Source organism: Calidris pugnax, unplaced genomic scaffold, assembly GCF_001431845.1.
Source record: "Calidris pugnax isolate Ruff unplaced genomic scaffold, ASM143184v1 scaffold24, whole genome shotgun sequence".
NCBI classification, from domain to species: domain Eukaryota; kingdom Metazoa; phylum Chordata; class Aves; order Charadriiformes; family Scolopacidae; genus Calidris; species Calidris pugnax.
Window position 1 is genome coordinate 33,882,250 of NW_015090922.1, and position 18,743 is coordinate 33,900,992.

The window sequence follows — 18,743 nt, forward strand, 5'->3', positions numbered from 1 at the left end:
ATTCCCTCTAGAAATGTGAATGTGCGATCTTAATGCCAGCAGATCAAGATGTGAACTTCACAGGCTTACTCCAATTGCTCTTTTCAGTGCAAGGATGGTTATGCTAAGCCAAGCCCAAAGGCTCCGACTTTCTGGCGTTCCAAAGCATTCCAAGTTTTCACTGGCTTTAAAAAGGGCAGGTTTTGGGTGCTGTCACTCTGTTTCAGGAATCTGCTTACCTGCTTTTAGCCAATCATTAAGTACATTAAAAAAGCATGTTGAAAAAAACACCACACTGATTGTAATAATTTTGAGGGTTTTTTTTTCCCTTTGTAGGTCATGAAGGAAAAGCACAAAAAATGGCCATCTCTCTTGAGTGCAATTTTTATGTGGTTGGGTAGCATGTTATAGTTTTGCACCTGGCTTCACCTCCCACCCTTCACCCCTCAAAAAATTGTCTGTGTTGAATTGTGGTGTAGGATTTTGTTTTGGTTTTAAATATGCCTGTGAGCCTTTTCCAGTGTATTACATGTTTTCCAACTGTAGAAGATAATGCTGCAGTGGTGTCCTGCCAAATACTTTGGCTACCTCGGGTCAAACTAGCGGCGAGGTGTTTTGCTGCAATTAGAAGTCTGGCTGGCTGGTAAATATATGGCTGGCATTGGTTTGCAAGCTCAATAGATGGGCTTTTGGAAAAAAAGTAAAAGAAAATGAAAGGCAAACAAACATAAAACCCCTACAAGTCTGATGCTGTAAAGTTAGAACATGATGTACAATGTCAGTGAGGGAGAGAAAAAGGAAGGGCTGTGGGGTACTGTTTCTCATTTTACAACGATGTTAGGAGGGGTAGATTGAGGAAATGGGATTGGGAGTGTAATCTCCTTTTGGCCTATAATTTTATCTTTTGGTAGATGCTCATTGAGTTCTTGACAGAATTGTTCATAGTGGTTAGTGTTGTCTTGCTCCTGCTTTTTTCTGCTGTGCTCATTACCCAGCCCAAGCCAGACTTACCTGATTTGCACACGCTGCCCTCTGGGATCCTTATTTAACATCATCGGTGCAGAGCAATTTGCAGCACGTCTGAGGTTGTCATGTTTCATTTCCTTTGAGAGATGACATGTATAGTGTAAATATGTTACTGGCTCAGAATATACTTCATGTTATATACACTGTAGCAAGCGTACTGATGTATTGCAAATATTTTTCTTGCTAAAGTCCTTGCTTCTGTCAAAAAATGTCACTTAGGATTATTCCAACCTTTGACTTACAATAGTCTTCCTTCTTTTACACCAAAATAAGTTTCCTCTTTTCCATTTTGTTTTTCAAAAGGAATTAGAAGAGCTTATTGACAACTTTTTATTTTTGCCATGCAAAACCCAGATTTTCACAATCACAGTCACCTTTCTGTGGTTTTGGGGACAAACCCCTTGTCACATGGAGGATATCCATAGCATCATCAGCTGCTTATAGAAAGCATGCTGTAATAAAGGGGATTAAAATATTTTTCATGAAAGCATAGCGTTTTCATGTTCTGGAAAACTAGAATAAATAATTTCCTTCTGTCCCCCCTGCTTTCTTTTAAGCCTTAATTTAGCGTTCTTCAGTTAATCACGCCCCAGTACATTCCTACTGCATTTAAGAGAACGTTGTTACCTGAGAATTTCCTTTGCTGTACATTTAATCAAGAGTGAGAGTTATTTAATGGGTTTCTGCTTTATGGTAAATGCAAAGAATCCTCTAAGCCTAGTAGGCTCACAGTGTGTACATCTGAAGTTAGGATCCTCTAATTATGCAGACTATTTCAGCAGCCTTTTAGACAGTCTTCTGAGCTGTGCAGTGTCATTATGGTGTGCTTGTTGATTCTGGGTTTTTAGTATATTGTTTATATATATAGTATAATTATATAGTACCTAAAGTGCTGACAACTTCTCATAGAGAAGGTTTTTCACTATAATGTTACTAAATGAAAGCTACTTCTTGGCAAGTTGTCTGCAGTGTTTGCTACAATATGCATATGAACAAGTGTTATGAATATGCTGAGGAATCTGTATTCATGCCTTTTATCTTTTTCTTTTCCTTTTTCTTTTTTTTTTTCTTAATTTTTTTTTTTATTACTTGTTGTTAGTGGACCTGTTGGACCTGAACACAACAAGTGAAGTTTTTAAACAGCACAAGTTGAATCAAAATGACCAGCTGGTTGGTGTCCAGGATGTGATCAGCTGTCTCACTACCATCTACAGTGGACTTGAAGAGAAACACAAAGATATGGTCAATGTTCCTCTCTGTGTAGACATGTGTCTTAACTGGCTACTCAATGTATATGATAGGTAAGTAACAAGTCATTATTCACAGTGCGTATCCCAGGAATTTAATGTAGCATACCAAAGTATAAACCATGGAGACAGAATGGGTAATTTTTTTCACTTATCAAAAATGCTAGACTTATTGGACTGTTGTATATCTTTTCTGAGTTACTTTCTTGAGGAAATGTTAATGATAATAGAAAAATGATAAAGCTTAAGAAGCTCTTTAATAAAAAGTCGTATCTTTAGATAATTTTGACTCAGCAATGAAAATGCAGTTGCTTGAAATGACATGTTTCTTATGCTGTCCTGCTTAGATCCACTGAACTAACGTTATGTTGCTTACTAAAGAAATATTGAAAGGGTTTCAGTGAGTGTATATGTGAGTAGAGAATTGAATGTGCTGCTTTAGCTGTGTTCCTAGTGTAAATGTTTCAAATTGCCCAAATTGTTTGCTATTTGTACCAGATCCTATTTCTGCCACAGGTGAGGACAGTTTTGTTATTTACTTTACACTTAGTTACTTGCAGGCCATAATCCTGGCTGAGCTCCCTGTCCTGAATCCTGTGGCTGTTTTGATCTCAGCCCTAAAGCCCCGGTGATCCTGGAGGCTGAGCGGTGTCCTGCTCCCGACTCACTTCCAGCTCCTGCCTTGTGTCACTTCTGAGTGCTGGTGCTGTGTGATCCACCTGCCCTCCTGGCAGCAAAACTGCATTTCCCTGGTGGGTCCTGAGTTTGCCTCAAGAATGTTTCAGGATGCTTCCAGTAAGAACTTGGGGGTTTGTTTAAATGCCTGTCCGCTATTTCCAGAGAGAGCACTGATTCTTAGAGGACATGCAAAAGTCCACGCCAGCAGCTCCTTGTGGGGCTTTCTTGAATAACGATAGAAATTCTTATACCTGGCTTTGTAAATGAGAGCTTCATGATGTATGCGTTATCTTCACTATGTTCACTCACTTAATCAGTGCCAAATTCTAACAGTTCATAGCTTTTTTGCTTTTTTTCCCCCAGAGGATTACACGCCAGTAGTCCTATACTTTGTGGGTATTTTATTTTTTGTTATTTTTAATTTAAATATTGTGGTAGGGGAGAGGGAAGGAGTGAAAAAAAGTACAACCATTCATCATTTATGTGCCAGCTACCTATTATGCTTTGGCATTCAAATAGTGCTGTTTAATATTGTGACATTTCTGTTAGTTGGACTTCTCATCGTTACTGCTGGAAAATTGGAAAGCCCATCAAATAATGACTGGGGCTTCTTCCTGCAATTATTTTTATTTTGCAGAGCTCTGTATTGTTGGTGAATAAACACATCACTTGCAAATAGAGCAGTAGATCAAGTGGGTTGCTTGACTTAAATGTTACTGGTAATTTAGAATGAGAAACTTAATAATGTCAGAGAAAATTTTGTAGTTACTGGTTGGGTTTATTCAGATTGATCACAAATCCATTATATTTTCTTCAGTTTACCTTTGCTTTGTAACTCCAGTTAGAAGATAGTTGTTTAATCTGTTCATATTTAAAATGCACGTAGTGAGCAACAAACCTTTCTTTCAATAACGTTTCCTGTTGCTCCCATTTCCCCTTGATTATTTTGTTGAAAGCTTTAGTGTAGATAATTCTTCAAGCTGATGAAATTTTAATCTTCAGTCAAACTTTGAAAAATGGAGGATGAAGGTTTTCTGAGATAAAATTACCTTTTACAGTATATTTCCTTGCTCCCTTTTCAAATCCACTATGGGGTGTGGGGGGGAGCTGAAAGAACAGGCACCAATTTTGAGCTGCTTTTTTTTTTTTTTTAAATTGGCCTTTAGGAAAGAACTAATTTGTGTGTTGGCATTTCCATTGTTTATTGCACTGGTGTTGTACATATACAATGTTTCAAATTGTTAAACTGCCTACAAAAACCATCTGTTAGTCGCATGCTATTAGCCTGAGATTTAATTACTGATTCACAGATTGATGGCAAACTGGGTAGTTCTTCAGACTTACCTACAGATGTCTTTGGCCCTTAAAAAGAACCAATTTATTTTTAGATGTAGTAAGCAAGTCTGTTGTGTTCTGGTATTTTCCGACACGTCAGGAATGATTCATTCTTCAAGCTGGGTAGAGGAGAGAAACATTAAATTTTCTCGGTGACTTTTACTTCTTCAAGGACTCAAAGGTTGTTCCAGACAGCAACATCTGCCCTGTAAACACCTTCCAAAGTGAAATTTTCTTGGTTTTGTTAACCCAGAGATATATTTATTTTTTTTTCAAATGAAATTATGAATAAACACATTGCATTTTACAATGAGAGCTGTGAAGGAAATGGTTTGCTCTATGGAATCCTTTGGCCAGACCTATGTTTAAATCATCCAAAAGCGATAGCTGGTGGTTATTGTTCCAGACTATTTACTGTCAAATCTGCTGAAATCTCCAGAAGTCATTTATATGAAATGGATTGATAGCTTTCAGTACTAATGGAATAACTCAGCACCCCTTGAAATGAGTTGGTTTAGATATTTTGAAGTCTGTCATACATAATATAGACGACATGTACTAATTGTGGGCGATGACTCATTATTTGAATCAAAATTAGCCAATGTGCGTAAAGAAACTTTTACATGCACTGTGTTAAAGTCATGCAACGTTTATCTGACTTCTTACATTTCTGCTTTAAATTTTCTTGATTTTTTGTGATGTTAGGATACTTTTCTCAATGCATTCTTTCAGATTTAATTTCTTTAGTCTAGGAAGGCTATCTATGCTGTTGCACGTATGCTAACCTTTTCCATATGATCAAAGCTGTCATTCGTGATCATTCTCTACGACCCAGGCTTCCCCTGAAGAATTACAACTTTGTGATTTATTGTTGCACTTACACACCTGGCAAATTCTAACAGCAGGTTGAGTTAATATCCCAGGCCTTATGAGCGTGTTAGGTTCAGCAAAGTCTGAACTTCTGAGGAATGAGAAGGGTGAGAGACCTCTTCAGTCAGCCTTAACTTTATGCCTGGCTTTTGACAGTAGCTGACGGAAATTTTCTACATACACTCCAGTTGAGTTCCCTGTGTTGATGATAGCTCTTTTGATTCATAGAGGACTCTGTCAGAGCAGCTTGGCAGGCTGTGGTAGTAGTAAGACGTGCTCTAAGAAGGACTTGGCCCACTGTAGGGCAGGAAAATAGGCTCATTTGACTCACTCTGTGGCTCATCAAGAGGAGACATCTGTGGGGACCTTCAGAGATCTGCCTGGCTGCCTCCTGCTGCTGGGTTATGTAGGTAACTGATGGCTACTGTCCTTGGTAGTCCTTAATTGTAGTGTCAACACTGACCAGGCTTGAGAGCTCTTTAACGTAAGTCAGAAGTAAAGGGGGCTTATTTTATTAGTTTTCCAATGTTCCTTGTTAGCACCTGATGTTTTCATGGTGTTGCCCCCCTTCCTTGCAGGACATAGGTTTTTCCTTTTGACTTGGTATTGCCTATCTTGTTTTCTGTTGATTTGCCAGTCATCCTTATTGTGTAGTCCTGTCTGAAATCTCATGTACTTAATATTGCCAGTGGTTTTATGACTCTCTAAGCTGAGAAAACACAAACAATTGAACTGGAAGAGTCTATACTACAAAGTCTGTACGTTTAGTGAGGGGTTTTAGTTTGGGTTTGGTGTGGAATTTTTTACTGGTATAGAATTCCAGTGCTTATATTTAGTTGTTTTGAAGGAAGAGGCTAGGGAAAAATATGTTGCCCTTGAGAAAAATGTAATACTGCAGGCTTTGTAATTCTTTTTTATAATTTATTGAGGAAATGCTTTTTGTGTGAAGGAAGTTTTTCACAGCCCTTATAACAATCTGCTGAAATTTGGAAAAGTTTGAAGCCTCCACATACATCCCCTGATCTTTTAGCTGCAAAGTTTTTCTGAATTCCTGCCTTTAATAAACAAATACTCAAGTCGGTCTTGAGTTAAATCAAACCTAAATGAATGTTCTGCTTTGTTTTTCCATTGAATACAAAGTTAAAAAACAGACAACCTTACACAGGAAAGAATGTTGAGAGAACTTTGTCAAGGTTGCAAAATGAGCCATTTACGTGTTAAAGTATGCCAAAATGATGTCGTGTCTGTGATTGAAAGAGGTAATTTGAAGCTCAGCTTGAATGTATAAAATAGGTGGTGCTTCTATAATATTGTGGAAAATTGGGTCCTGATTTTCAAACTAGGCAGTAAAAGTAATGGGTGTTTTTGATTAATTTGGCAATAATTTCTCTGTATATCTGTTCCAGCTTGTGGAATAGAGAAGATAATGCTGTCTAGTCTTGCTAGATTAGGTGATGGTTGTGAAGACAAATGCATTAATATTTTCAAGGTGCTTAGCTAATTTACTGAAAGCCCAGGAGTAAATTAATAATTTTGTATTCAGCACAACCATTTGTGAAGTAAATCAGACAGCAGACCATATGTTGAATGGATAGGCCAGAAAGAGATATCTAATAACCACTCGAGAAGTAATTAAAGGATATATCACTTCTGCATGACAGAGGGGACCAAATTAATGTTTGGGGTGGTATTAATTTTAGTATTGTCTTACTGGCTGGTGGAGGACCCAGCTGACCTTAAATGCAGGGGTTTGTGTATGGTATATACAATTTTATTCATTATTTGTTTGCCATGTCTCATCTGAAAATGAATTGCATGGTGTTTTTTGGTCTTTGAAATAAGGTATCGTCAGATCTTTTAAGAATGTGTTCCTGCACTGATCTTTTGAACTTTAAAATAGTCCTTTTCCATGTACCGTGGTTTTATTGCTTTGGGTTTTATCTTTTTGAAAAGTGTTTTTCTTGCAGGTTTAAAATCACTTGCTTTGGTACCCACTTATCTGTTATCAAGTTTCTTAACGTTGGATGTCTGGGGTTTTGGGTTTGGGGATTTTTTTTTTTTCATGTTGGGCAAGATGGGCCTGAAGCCACATTGCTTGAAAAGAACAACAGCTCCACATCGTTTAATTACTGCATGTGGCTGACCGTTTATGTCCTGATATACATGTATATCAGAACATTTTCAACTTTCCTTTAAATAAATAGGAAAATTGAAGTGAAAAGAAGTGATGAATTACTGTGACATGAAAACTTGGTTTTATTTTGAAATCCCTGTGTTTCACACTGGGTAATAGGCTTTCCTGCTGTCTGTTGATATATTTTTTTCTGTGTATATCACATTATTAAATCATATTGAGGGCTTTGCAGAGCTAAATGTCTGCCCTTTTGGAGTAATACGAGCTGTTTTGACATGTAAACCACTTAGAAGGCGAGTTGAGATTTTGTAAGGGAAGTATTCTTAATGTGATTTGTCGTGTTAATTTGTTTCGAGATTTGAAATGTATTTGAAGTAGAACTCACCAATGCCTTTGCATTTTGAATAGACTTGAATTGGAATGAAATGAAATTAAACTGTATTAAATTGTCTTATCTTTATAATTTCAGTGGCCGAACTGGAAAAATTCGAGTGCAGTCCCTGAAAATTGGCTTGATGTCTCTTTCTAAGGGCCTTCTGGAAGAGAAGTACAGATGTAAGGAAGAATGTGTTTTATAAAATTCTTACATCATATAATTAAGTCATGTACAATAACAATACACATTGTGGCAAAATTTGTAGTAAAATATTTCTCATGCCTGTAAGGAAGACAGTTTTTTTCTAAGTAAAATGGAATTGCTGTTTTTCATTGTCATCAATGACAATGGAGAAAGTCAGATTTATATCCTGACCAGAAGGTATTAATGTCAATTATGCATCACCGTAATAGACAGTATTGTGCTCCCCAAAAGCAGAAGGAGAATGTAACTGTGCAGAAGCTAGAAAAGTATTCTGTATGACTGGTCGTCTTCTCTTTTTTTAAACATGTGTTTGTATGGTTTAGGGAAGAAATCAAGTAATTTTATGTTATTTGAAACAGATTTATATGTCTGATAAAGCAAGGAAATACATAAAAATCCAGCAATTATATTTTGTGGTCCATGAGAAAGCTGATTTGAACTCTGAAAATAGTTTTCCAGTATCTGTGCTTCCTGTCAGAATTGTACAAAGAAAGTTTAAATTATGTTGATTGCAGTAATCTCACAGGCTTGAGAAATACTAAGTAGCATAAAAATATTTCACAGAAATAATTGCAGATCAGAATAGAATTGAGTAACTTTGTGGTAAAACCTCCTGACAAATACAGAACAAGAGAGTAAGCACTATATAAGAGCATCCTAGGTGATGGATGGTTATTTATTCTGCACATCATCTGAAAATTATTACTCTTTGCAGCAGTTCCTTGACACATTTTGGAAGCATGTGTAAAATGTATAGAGACTGTATTTGCCCTGGTATTTCTGGGCTGCTGAGAAACTGGGTTTATGAAATAGTATGGTAAACTGACAGTTTACCAGTACAATTGGCCTTCATCTTTCTCTTACCTTTTGGAAGAAATCCAGTGTTTGTTCTTTTTGCTTTCTTTAATGTGAAGCCTTTTTATATTTTTCTATTTGTTTTTGACAGACACCTTTCATCACATTCATTTCCAATAAAATAGGAATGCTGTTAACTGTACATTCATTTACAGTATAGGTATAATCTTTTTACTTGACACATTTTTAAATATGTTTTACCAGACAAATTTCTGTGATTTTAATTAAGCTTCTTTTTAAGATGCTAGACTTTAGGCTTGACATGAGAATGAATCTTTAATTAAAAAAGTCCCAATTACTTTAAAAGAAACATTGAAGCCTCAATTAAAGAATGCCTATTCTTGAAAGTGTTTAAAGGCATGCTTAACTTCAAGCACACACCTGGATGCTCCCATGAATAAAAATGGACCTGCAAATGTAATTGAGTTGCTGTAACCTGGTGACATCTGTGCTTGTAGAGCAAATAGTCCAGGACCTCTTTTTGTTGGTGAGGCCAATGACCTGGTTTGCTGTATCTATGTTATGCCCTCCTTACTCCCCAAAACAAGGTAGGGCACGTAGGAGCTGCCTATTGGAAATGATCCCAGAGCCTACCTTAACTCTCACATTGTTCCTGTCTCTTCTGGGAGCGAGAGTTAGTCGACCTTGATCCAAAAGCATGACAGGGACACTTTTATCAGCTTAATCCCTTGCACTCCCTTGCACTTAGACACTTACCAGTTATGGCACAGCTGCCAGTGTTAAGTTTTATTTGTTTTTTAAGTGGAGTGTTTTGGAGGAGTTTGAGCTCTTCAAAGGTATTTGCTAATTGGTTCAACCCAAGCTGATCACTCTCCCTATTCCCTCTCCTGCCACATCACTTGCAAAATTACTTCATCTTCCTCCCAGCTACAGCGGTTAATGAATTGTTCTTTTAGTGCCAACTGATGCAAACAGGCAGATTTATTTTTTTTTTTTTATCCTATCAAGTGTTTTAAAATGACTCTTAGAAATTGGGAAACTCTTCCAACTGCAGCTGAAGAAGCTAGCCATGATCTGGGACTGCCAGGACAAGCCTGCAGCCGTGCAGTACTAATTCTGTCACCACTGTTGTCCATGGAGTTTTTTTCTCACCACTAAGTACTGAGGCTGCTGTAGCATTTGTTTGACTGGGCAAGAAAGGGGTGAGAAAAATACCAGAAACTCTAAACATTAATTCAGTCAGCTGGATTTCTATTTTGTGAAAATCCTTTCTTCTGCCTCTTTGCCAAGAAAAAAAAGTATGGCCAGACTTTCAGAAGCATGCTGACAAAGCTTGACAGTTGCTCCAAATGAAGAGCAAAACAATTTACAGAGTGAAATAAAAGAGTTTCTCCTGAGTGTTTCTGAACAAAGCTTGTCTGTTTCTCAATCAGAAGTGGCCAGACTGAATTTTCAAATTTCATTTATTTCTAATCTATAAATGGTGGTCCTGGTGGAAACGTGAAAAGTAGGGGAAGAGTATAAATGGATTTTTTAATCTTTTTTTTTTTTTTTTAAAGATTACTTGGAGCTTTAAATCCAAGTCAGCCACTGAGTGCAAAAAGAGAATGTAAAAACCAACTGGAGTGAACACAAAGAATTCACTTCCATTTCTTCTGTAATTTAGACCAATCACAGAACTTAAAAATACTTGAGATGAACTGACTGTTTAAGATATTTTCAGGAGAGATTAATCTTCTGACTAAATATTGATGTACACAGCTACAAAGTTCATAAATGAAGGATTGTTGGCAGAAATGCGTTAAAAATTCTAGCTGAAAGTTTTAACAATTAAAAATATCCAATCAAAGAAATGTGTTAAGAAAACACATTAGAACAGGCCTATTAGTTTAACGCTTTCCTGTGACTCTTAAGTAGGTACAAGCAATGTCTTTTTTCTCAGTAAGTGTCTGTATCTGGAACAATTTTCTTGATCCCTTTCAGCCTCAATTCTTTCTATTGTTACAGTCATCCCAAAACATTCACTTACACTGTGGGACTTGGACACCTGCCTTAGGAAAAGGGAATCAGTAAAGGGAAAGGCTGTGGAAGGAGACATGGTTATCTGGGAAGCAAATGTGATTAATGTTAAGCTTGAGTTGTCTTGCTGGCTGCTGCTCTTGCTTTAAGCTATTTCATATGGCCAGCTGTGACTTGTGCTAATTTCTGCTCTCAGTTCAGAACAAACTGTGCTTCTGTCCCCAACCAACTGAAGGATGGAATAGACTTTAACATAAGATGGGGATTTCTGAAATATTATTTCCTTCTTCCCCTGTGATAACACAGAAAACTTAATAAATATTAGAGGGGCAATGTAGGAATAATGAATTACACCAAAAAGCTGTTCTGATTACGTGATGTCACTTTTGTCACACAGCTGCTCCTAGGTAAAACAGGAGCTGCAATGTACAGTTTTATCAAGGGATGCCCTAAGAAGCTGTACAGTTTCATTCATTTGGCCTTACTTTTCTCATTTGTATAGTTACAGATCAAGGAAACGTTGTCAAAGTAATCAATATTAGATGAGGGTAAACTGTTGTGAATGGGACAGTGGCCATCTGTAACCCCGTCTAGATTATAAAAATGTAAAAGCTTGAGCTGCAGCTTTACTAAGTAAAATGGGGTGTATGTGGCAGTGAAATGAGCCGGTGCCTCTCGTTGCTGTTTCAGACCTCTTCAAGGAGGTGGCAGGCCCCACAGAGATGTGCGACCAGCGGCAGCTGGGTCTTCTGCTTCACGACGCCATCCAGATCCCGCGGCAGCTCGGGGAAGTGGCAGCCTTCGGTGGCAGCAACATTGAACCCAGCGTGCGCAGCTGCTTCCAGCAGGTAAGATAACAAAGACCCCCCAGGTGAAAAAAACCCTTCCGTCTGAAGTCTTAAGATTCGCTTTTATACGGTGTAAAAAGAAGAGAGGAATTTAAAAACATCCATTGAGTGCTTAAGCAGAAATGGATATGCTCCTGCAACTCTACGTGAGAAGTTATTGTGAAAATGCAGCTGTAAAAGATGGTTTATGGTTTAGGAGAGGATCAAACAAATTACTTTTTAGCAAAAAGAATATATAAATCTTTGCTTTTGACAATATTGGCTGCTCTGAAAGCTGTTAAAAAATTTTGTAGCAGCCTCAAAGCAACCTGATACTGTGAGAACAACGTGCTTTTCCCTGCTGGAACAAGATGCGATCTCAACAGAACAAGGGAATGATGTTGATAGTAATTTTTGACCTTGTGCTTCAGGAAATTATTTCGCATTATTTTACTGACGAAAGAGCTTGCGGTTGCATGAAGCTTCAAGAATAGTTGTTTATATATCGTGAGCCTTTATGCAGCAGATCAGAACATGGAATAAAGCTGTCTTGCAGCCTGCTGTTCAGCTCCACGCTACATGCAGGGGGTTAATGAGGCTGCAAGGAGCGTCTGTCTGTTTAAAGAAGATGAGAATTAAAAAGAGGATGTCGTAATTGAACACAACCGAACTCAAACTTTATCAAGGATGCCTAAGGCTCTGACTGTTTGTTGGTGATATCTATACTGCTTGAGTGTGTTATTTCTGTGAAAGTGGCTGCTTTGAGCATTGTCAGAAATTATATATGGATTAAAAATTCACTATGCTATATATAAAACTACTGACCTTAATATTTCTGATTTTATTGAATCAAGTATTAAGTGTTACGGTGAACTTCTAGAGCATTATTCTTTTGCAATTCTTTCATAGATATTTCTATGTTTTCGTCCAGTGCTTTGACAAATTCAGTTGTGCTAGCTTTTTTCAGACTATTAGATTCATTTCAGGAACCTGTGATGGTTGGAATTGGAAGAGTTTTTGTCCAGAATGAATGAATAATTTGGTAGATACTTATGGAAGTTGGTGTGACCAGCTACCTATGTAAAACTTCCTGTGAGGTATTAAAATTGTTGCTTCAGACACTAAGGGATGGTGCTTGACACTTCACTTCACTGCCTGAAATAGTTGAAGTCATACTGAAATAAATATTTCATTTATTAGTGACAGACTTTCTGTTACACAGGAAATGATCTTTATGTCCTTCAAGGATCTGCCCCATCTTCCAGGGGTGTTAGCAAGGTAGTGTTTAAACACATGATGTGATATTACGATTATACTGATGATGAGGTTGCATCCCTTCTCTCACATAAATAGCTCAAGTTCAGTCTCTGGTCATTAATACAGTGTATTAATGTTGCTTGACAGGTATCTCAAGTTAAAAAAAAAAAAGTATTTTGCTTGTGGGGAAAGCACATTATTCTTTTTTTTTTCATGCTACACGTAATTTCTTTTTTCTTTTTTCCTTTTGCTGACAGAAATTGACTAGAACTATGAATAGGTTAAGAAGCCTAGTGTTACTTCTCGTCATGTGTTACCATTTAAGAATAACTTTCATTTTAAATTGTGTTCTATTACTTTTAGTGAGCTCAGAAAGATGACCTTTGTTCTTATTGCTGACAAACTTGATAAATATATCTTTACAGCCAGGCTCCTCTGGTGGTTACAACTTAAGAGAACGTGGAAGCCTGTTTGTTTGCTTCTTAAAACATTCATACTAATACATTAGCTCTGCTATATTCTTGCAGTGATTCTCTGTAAGTGGCAGATTTCTCTCTCAGTATTTATTTATTTACCTGTTCATTTGTGTGTTTGTTTAATGTGCTAGCTTGAAAGAATACCATGTGCTTAGAATACAATGAAAAGAATTGCACAAGTCTCATGGAGGTTAGTAGACACAAGCAAGCGCTACTGACTTTTAGCAGTCTGGCATTGATCTTAATTCAAAAGAAAACCATGTCTATAGCATGTCTGTAATGCAGAACATGCTTTCATGCTCCCTTACTTCCTTCTCAAGTCCTTTCAGTTCAAAGATGGCTTTAATATGGACTCCATTACTCCTTTACTATGTGCTCCGTCTTTGTACCGTCTGTCTACTCTATCACAGCTGTTTAATCCTTTGTATTCTTACTGAATTCTTCTCTTTATTTGCATTTTGATCAAGGTTGTTTCTTGTGTCCTGTAACAGTTTTACATTAGCCTGGCATGGAAAGGGTTGGTGCAGGTTGTTGTTTGTTTTTATTTAATTGAATCCTAAGGAAAATCTGCTTGTGTGTGTTGCGTTACTTTTATTTTTATGTGGATGGGGGTGTTTTTTTTTTCTCTCCACAGAACCACAATAAGCCAGAAATAACTGTAAAGCAATTTATAGATTGGATGCGCCTAGAGCCACAGTCTATGGTATGGCTACCAGTTCTACACCGCGTGGCAGCTGCAGAAACAGCAAAACATCAGGCCAAGTGCAACATCTGTAAAGAGTGTCCGATTGTTGGCTTCAGGTAAGAGGAGGGGAGCTGGGTGCAAGATTTCTCTGAAAATATCCACACTTTTACGTCGTCCAACAAGCGCAGTTCTTTCTATTTGTTTTTCCACCATTTTCCTGCTTTAAGATGGGATCTGCAGCCCATGACGAGGCCACAACGTGGCCCGAGCCAGTGTGTTTCTGGCTTCTGCAGCATCGCTGGCTGTCAAACAGCCGATGGACTGGCAGGTGTCGGGGTGGGCTCTCATCCCATGTTTTGGCATCGGTGGATCCAATAGGTAGCAACAGGAGTATAAATGCATCCCGCGTGTTCTGTAATCACAAGATCAAAAGGAGCTGATTAGTAAAAAAAAAAAAAAAAAGTGGGCTGGCTGGCTGCTGTCCTGCATAAGGCTTGGGAAACTAGCTCATGGCAGGCAATATTAAACACCCTTCAACGGCGATTCTCCCTGGCTTAGCACAAACCAAACATTGATATGTTAATGTGATGAGACTTGCACAGTTCCTCTCTGAAATATGGAATGTAATCTAAATTTCATCTGTTCAAAGGAAGCTGTGAATTCTAAAAGGAAAAGGGATATTCTTCATATTATCCTCCTAAACTGTATGATTTTACTATGAATTATCATCATGGGGCATGAGATACCCTTAGTGACTACTGATACAACCAACATGCATTTGTGAATTGATTGCTCTGGTGTATAAAATGGTGGGGGTAAAGGGGAAAATAAGGACTTGAGCTAAACATAACTGGCTTTTTCCTCTGCTGTGGTCACAAAGTCGAGTGTATTATTTAAGAATGATACAAAGATTCTTGTAAGTGATTTTAAGACTTTTCTTTAGGTATCTAGGCAGATGAGTAATTTTTGTTCCCCATGCTTTCTGTTTCGTTTCCTCTCTGTTGTTTTAAAGGATAAAAACAGGAATCCTGAGGTCAGATCCATCTTACCTAGTTTTAGGCATACTGGTAGTAGTCAGTCTTATAAGATTGAGCAACCCTCTTCTTTTACTATAAATATAGATATGCGAGTACTTCCAAAAGTAATTAATCTGATCAAATCTGTTGCCTGACTTAAGAGAACATGAAATTCCTTTTCTTAATTAATGCTTGAGGGAGCATAGCGTGACAGAGCTCCAGCTCAGATATCTTTTAGATGCCTAAGTTGGGGCTGATAAATCCTTTCTGTACTGAAGTATTTTGTGTGGAGAAGGAGAGTATAGAGATAGAAAAGAAGAGAAAGACAGACAAAAGAATGGCTCATTCTAAATAATTTTTACAATGAAGTTAGAGATCTGCAAGAACAAAAGCATCTAGCATCCTAGCGGAAGGTAGATGTGGCCATTAGATAAACAGGCTCTGAGTAAAGATAATAAACCGTTGCATCAGCATCCTTAAAAGTGAACCTTTACATTTATAGACATATATTGTCTTGCAAAGCAAAACATAAAACTCAGCAGGGGAAAAGCATGGATTGGTACAGAAAACTGCGCTCAGGAAGCAATTTAATTTAAACTTTAACTATTCAGTAGCTATTTAATTTCATTCAGTTAACTCAGTTTCATACAAATGATATAACCTCATCCAGTCAGAACGACCATACTATAAAAAACAGTGGGCGGAATCTGGAGTTGAATTGTTCCTGCAGTCAGCTTTAGTTAAAAAAGAAAAATGAAAAAAAAATCATGCTCCTGGTGCCTACATTTAATACAAAGGGTACTTTATAAGTTTGTAACCTTGTTTATACATATACATGCTATTAAAAAAAAAAAAAGAAATCAATCAATGTCTTTTTTAAACTTAATTTTATGTAATTTTTATAATTAATGAATTCTCAAGAGTTTTATTTTCTGAAATGTGTTTAGAATTTCTGAGCATCAAAAGGATGTAAAACTGACTGGTAAATATAAAAACATATAAAAATAAACCAGTCTGGATTATAAATGCTTTTCCTGAGATACCATCTGAATACTAAAGAGAGCAAAAGAAAAAATAAAGCAATATAGTTTTAAGTCAGTTTGAACTTCCAGAATTATAAACTCTTCACACTCCATGTATGAAGCTGATGCCAGTAAGATTTTTCTGTTTCAAAGCAACTTGGGCAACAGATGATTGACATGGGTTTTCTCTATGGCTGTAGGAGGCAGGAATTTGCTTTGAACACCCAGTGGGGTGACCTGTGCAGCACAGGAAGGTTGCGTGAGGTGGACTAGGAGGGCTGTGGGTCTCCTGTGTCCCAGGCAGCTGCTGCAGTGACACTTGTGCCCCTGGGTGTGTGGCTGTGAGGAGTGTTGGCTGTGCCATGTCCCCGTCTCACACCCCCGCGCTTCACCGTCCTTCCTAAATTGATCCCAGCAAACTCCCTATGTCCTTGGGCTGCTGCTGCTGCTGAAAAGCACATGACACCATTTCAGAGAATAATTTGCCTCGTGAGGCTTAATAACAAGTAAATATTAGAAGTAAACTCAGGAAGCTCTAATCACTTTGTTTAATGTCCCCATAGGTACCGGAGCTTAAAACATTTCAACTATGATGTCTGTCAGAGCTGCTTCTTTTCTGGCCGCACAGCAAAGGGGCATAAATTGCATTACCCAATGGTGGAGTATTGCATACCCGTGAGTACCAATTTACTGACCGTTCCTAAGGGATTGGTTTTCACATTATTTGAGGTCTATATTTTTTTTTAATAATCTTTTGTCGCCTAGATAATCTGCCAGGATTTCTTTTTCATATTAGTAGGGCCTTTCCTCCTGTCTTTCTCTTTGGAAGTCATGAGGGACTTTGCTGGTGCTGCTGAGTTTATATGGGCAGTGTTCAGATTCTACAGAAACGGGTAGAGGCCTTCACCTGGGAGAGAACTTGAACTGCACTTTTGTTTTCTAAAAATAAAGCTGGAATATTAAACATAATTGCAGTACTTGTATACTTGCACATGCAGACACACTATAAGGGTGAGAACATGTCAGAGGAATAGGACTCACCCTACTATTGCTATACCATAGTAAGGAGTATATAATATTCTAGTAATGCACTTCGATGTTTTCAAAGGGGCATGATCTTTGCTTTCAGGTCCAAGATTTTGCTTGCTTCATGAAAACGTGGTTGGAAATATGTCATGTTTTATTCTCCTGAGTAATTACTGTTTACTGGCATATTTAAAAATTGGTGTGTAGCTGGAAAAAAATAAACAGAATTGACAGTTTCTAGCCAAAAATGGGGTGAGAGGTTTGCCTGCAATAGCTAAAAAAAAATATTTTTACAACATATTTTCCTAATGAAATTTCAAACACAATTTTTTGAAGGAAGCTTCTGGGAGCCTTTAAGTGAAGGAGTGGGTAACTTCCTTCTTACAAATACTACTTTCATTTTTTTTAATCCAATAGTTGTTTGCATTCTTATGAATTTTAACGCTGTCACAAATAAATTGATGGATAATTGGTATGTTATTTAAAAAGAAGCGGTGAAAGGACTGTGTGCACAGAAAAACAAATTCAGACCACAATGTAACAAGAGTTAATGAAATAGAGCTGATTTCCACTAGTGTTACAAGGTTTTTTACGTTCTTTTACTAGCAAAAAATCACGGAGTTATTTGATTGTCTTTTGCTACAGTAGTTGGGCTTATTACCTGTGTTTTTCTACTTTTTTTCATCCAATGTGTCTTCCATAACAGAATTCAGATTTTATTAAGTAGTGCTTTCACTTCATTATGATCAGAAGGAACCATGAGTTATGTTTTCATTTTATTTTCATTAATACTGTAACCTAATGTAAGGATTAGATTGATAAATTAGCATGCCAGGCTACATTCTGAATACATTTTTTGAAGTACATTTGTTGATTTTCAGCTAATTCTAATTTTTTGTCATATTCTGTCACCGTTTATTTCTTTCTCACCTTCTTAAAACACTTATTGACTGTTTAAGCACTATGTTTTGAAATTACAGCAGATATTTAGACGGGGGAAAAAATGTCGCATGTGCTAGATACATAATTTTACATAACAGCAATGAATGTGTTGAATATAAAAAAGGTCTCTAATATTTGTCTGCAATACGGATTCTTTATCTACTTTAGCTACAGATTTGATATGTTTCTTGACATACAGTCTAGTATTTTCTTATTGCAATTGAAGATGTGCAAACAGATGTTCCATCTGTATTGCTGCCTGGGCATAGAAATATCCTTGGCATAATTCAGAGTATTGCCTGTCCTGTAACTTTATTTATACAACAGGATTATTGTTTTTTACCATCAGAAAGTCTCTGTTCTTATTTGTGTGGCTTTCTATGGTTTTGATTTCTTCTTTTTTAAATTATTTGATTGGTGGTGGTGGTTTTTTCTACATTACGTGATTGGAAGCCCATATTAGCAATTTCATTGACACTTAACCTGAGGATATCTATCTGCAACAATTGATATAGATGATGCTAATTTCGCCTAAAAATCATTAACTCTATTGTTTCACGAATGCATGCCTGATTTGTAGGTCAGTCACAAGTATTAAGAAAAAGAAAATGAAAATCAACCAGTCTTGAATAATTATAATTTTTTAATAGCTGCAGCTGGGTAGTCTATATATAACAGTCATCAGGTCAGGATTTAGACTCTGCAGGTCAGGGATCTGGACATGATTAGATGTCAGATTTCAAGGTATAGCAGAGCTTATGTTACTATTTTATATTCTTATTTGCATAAGAATATAAAAGTAATAAGA

General features: G+C 37.1%; 1 protein-coding gene across 6 annotated transcripts in view; it reads left to right on the forward strand.

Annotated features, from left to right (window-relative positions):
- Positions 1-18,743, forward strand: part of UTRN (utrophin) — a 379,666-nt gene that overhangs the window by 328,813 nt on the left and 32,110 nt on the right. For all 6 annotated transcript variants that reach the window (XM_014950829.1, XM_014950828.1, XM_014950830.1 and 3 more), the window contains 5 exons: positions 2,105-2,306; positions 7,739-7,824; positions 11,375-11,532; positions 13,879-14,045; positions 16,531-16,642. In XM_014950829.1, the coding sequence (XP_014806315.1) occupies positions 2,105-2,306; positions 7,739-7,824; positions 11,375-11,532; positions 13,879-14,045; positions 16,531-16,642 (725 nt within the window). The remainder of the gene's footprint in view (positions 1-2,104; positions 2,307-7,738; positions 7,825-11,374; positions 11,533-13,878; positions 14,046-16,530; positions 16,643-18,743) is intronic.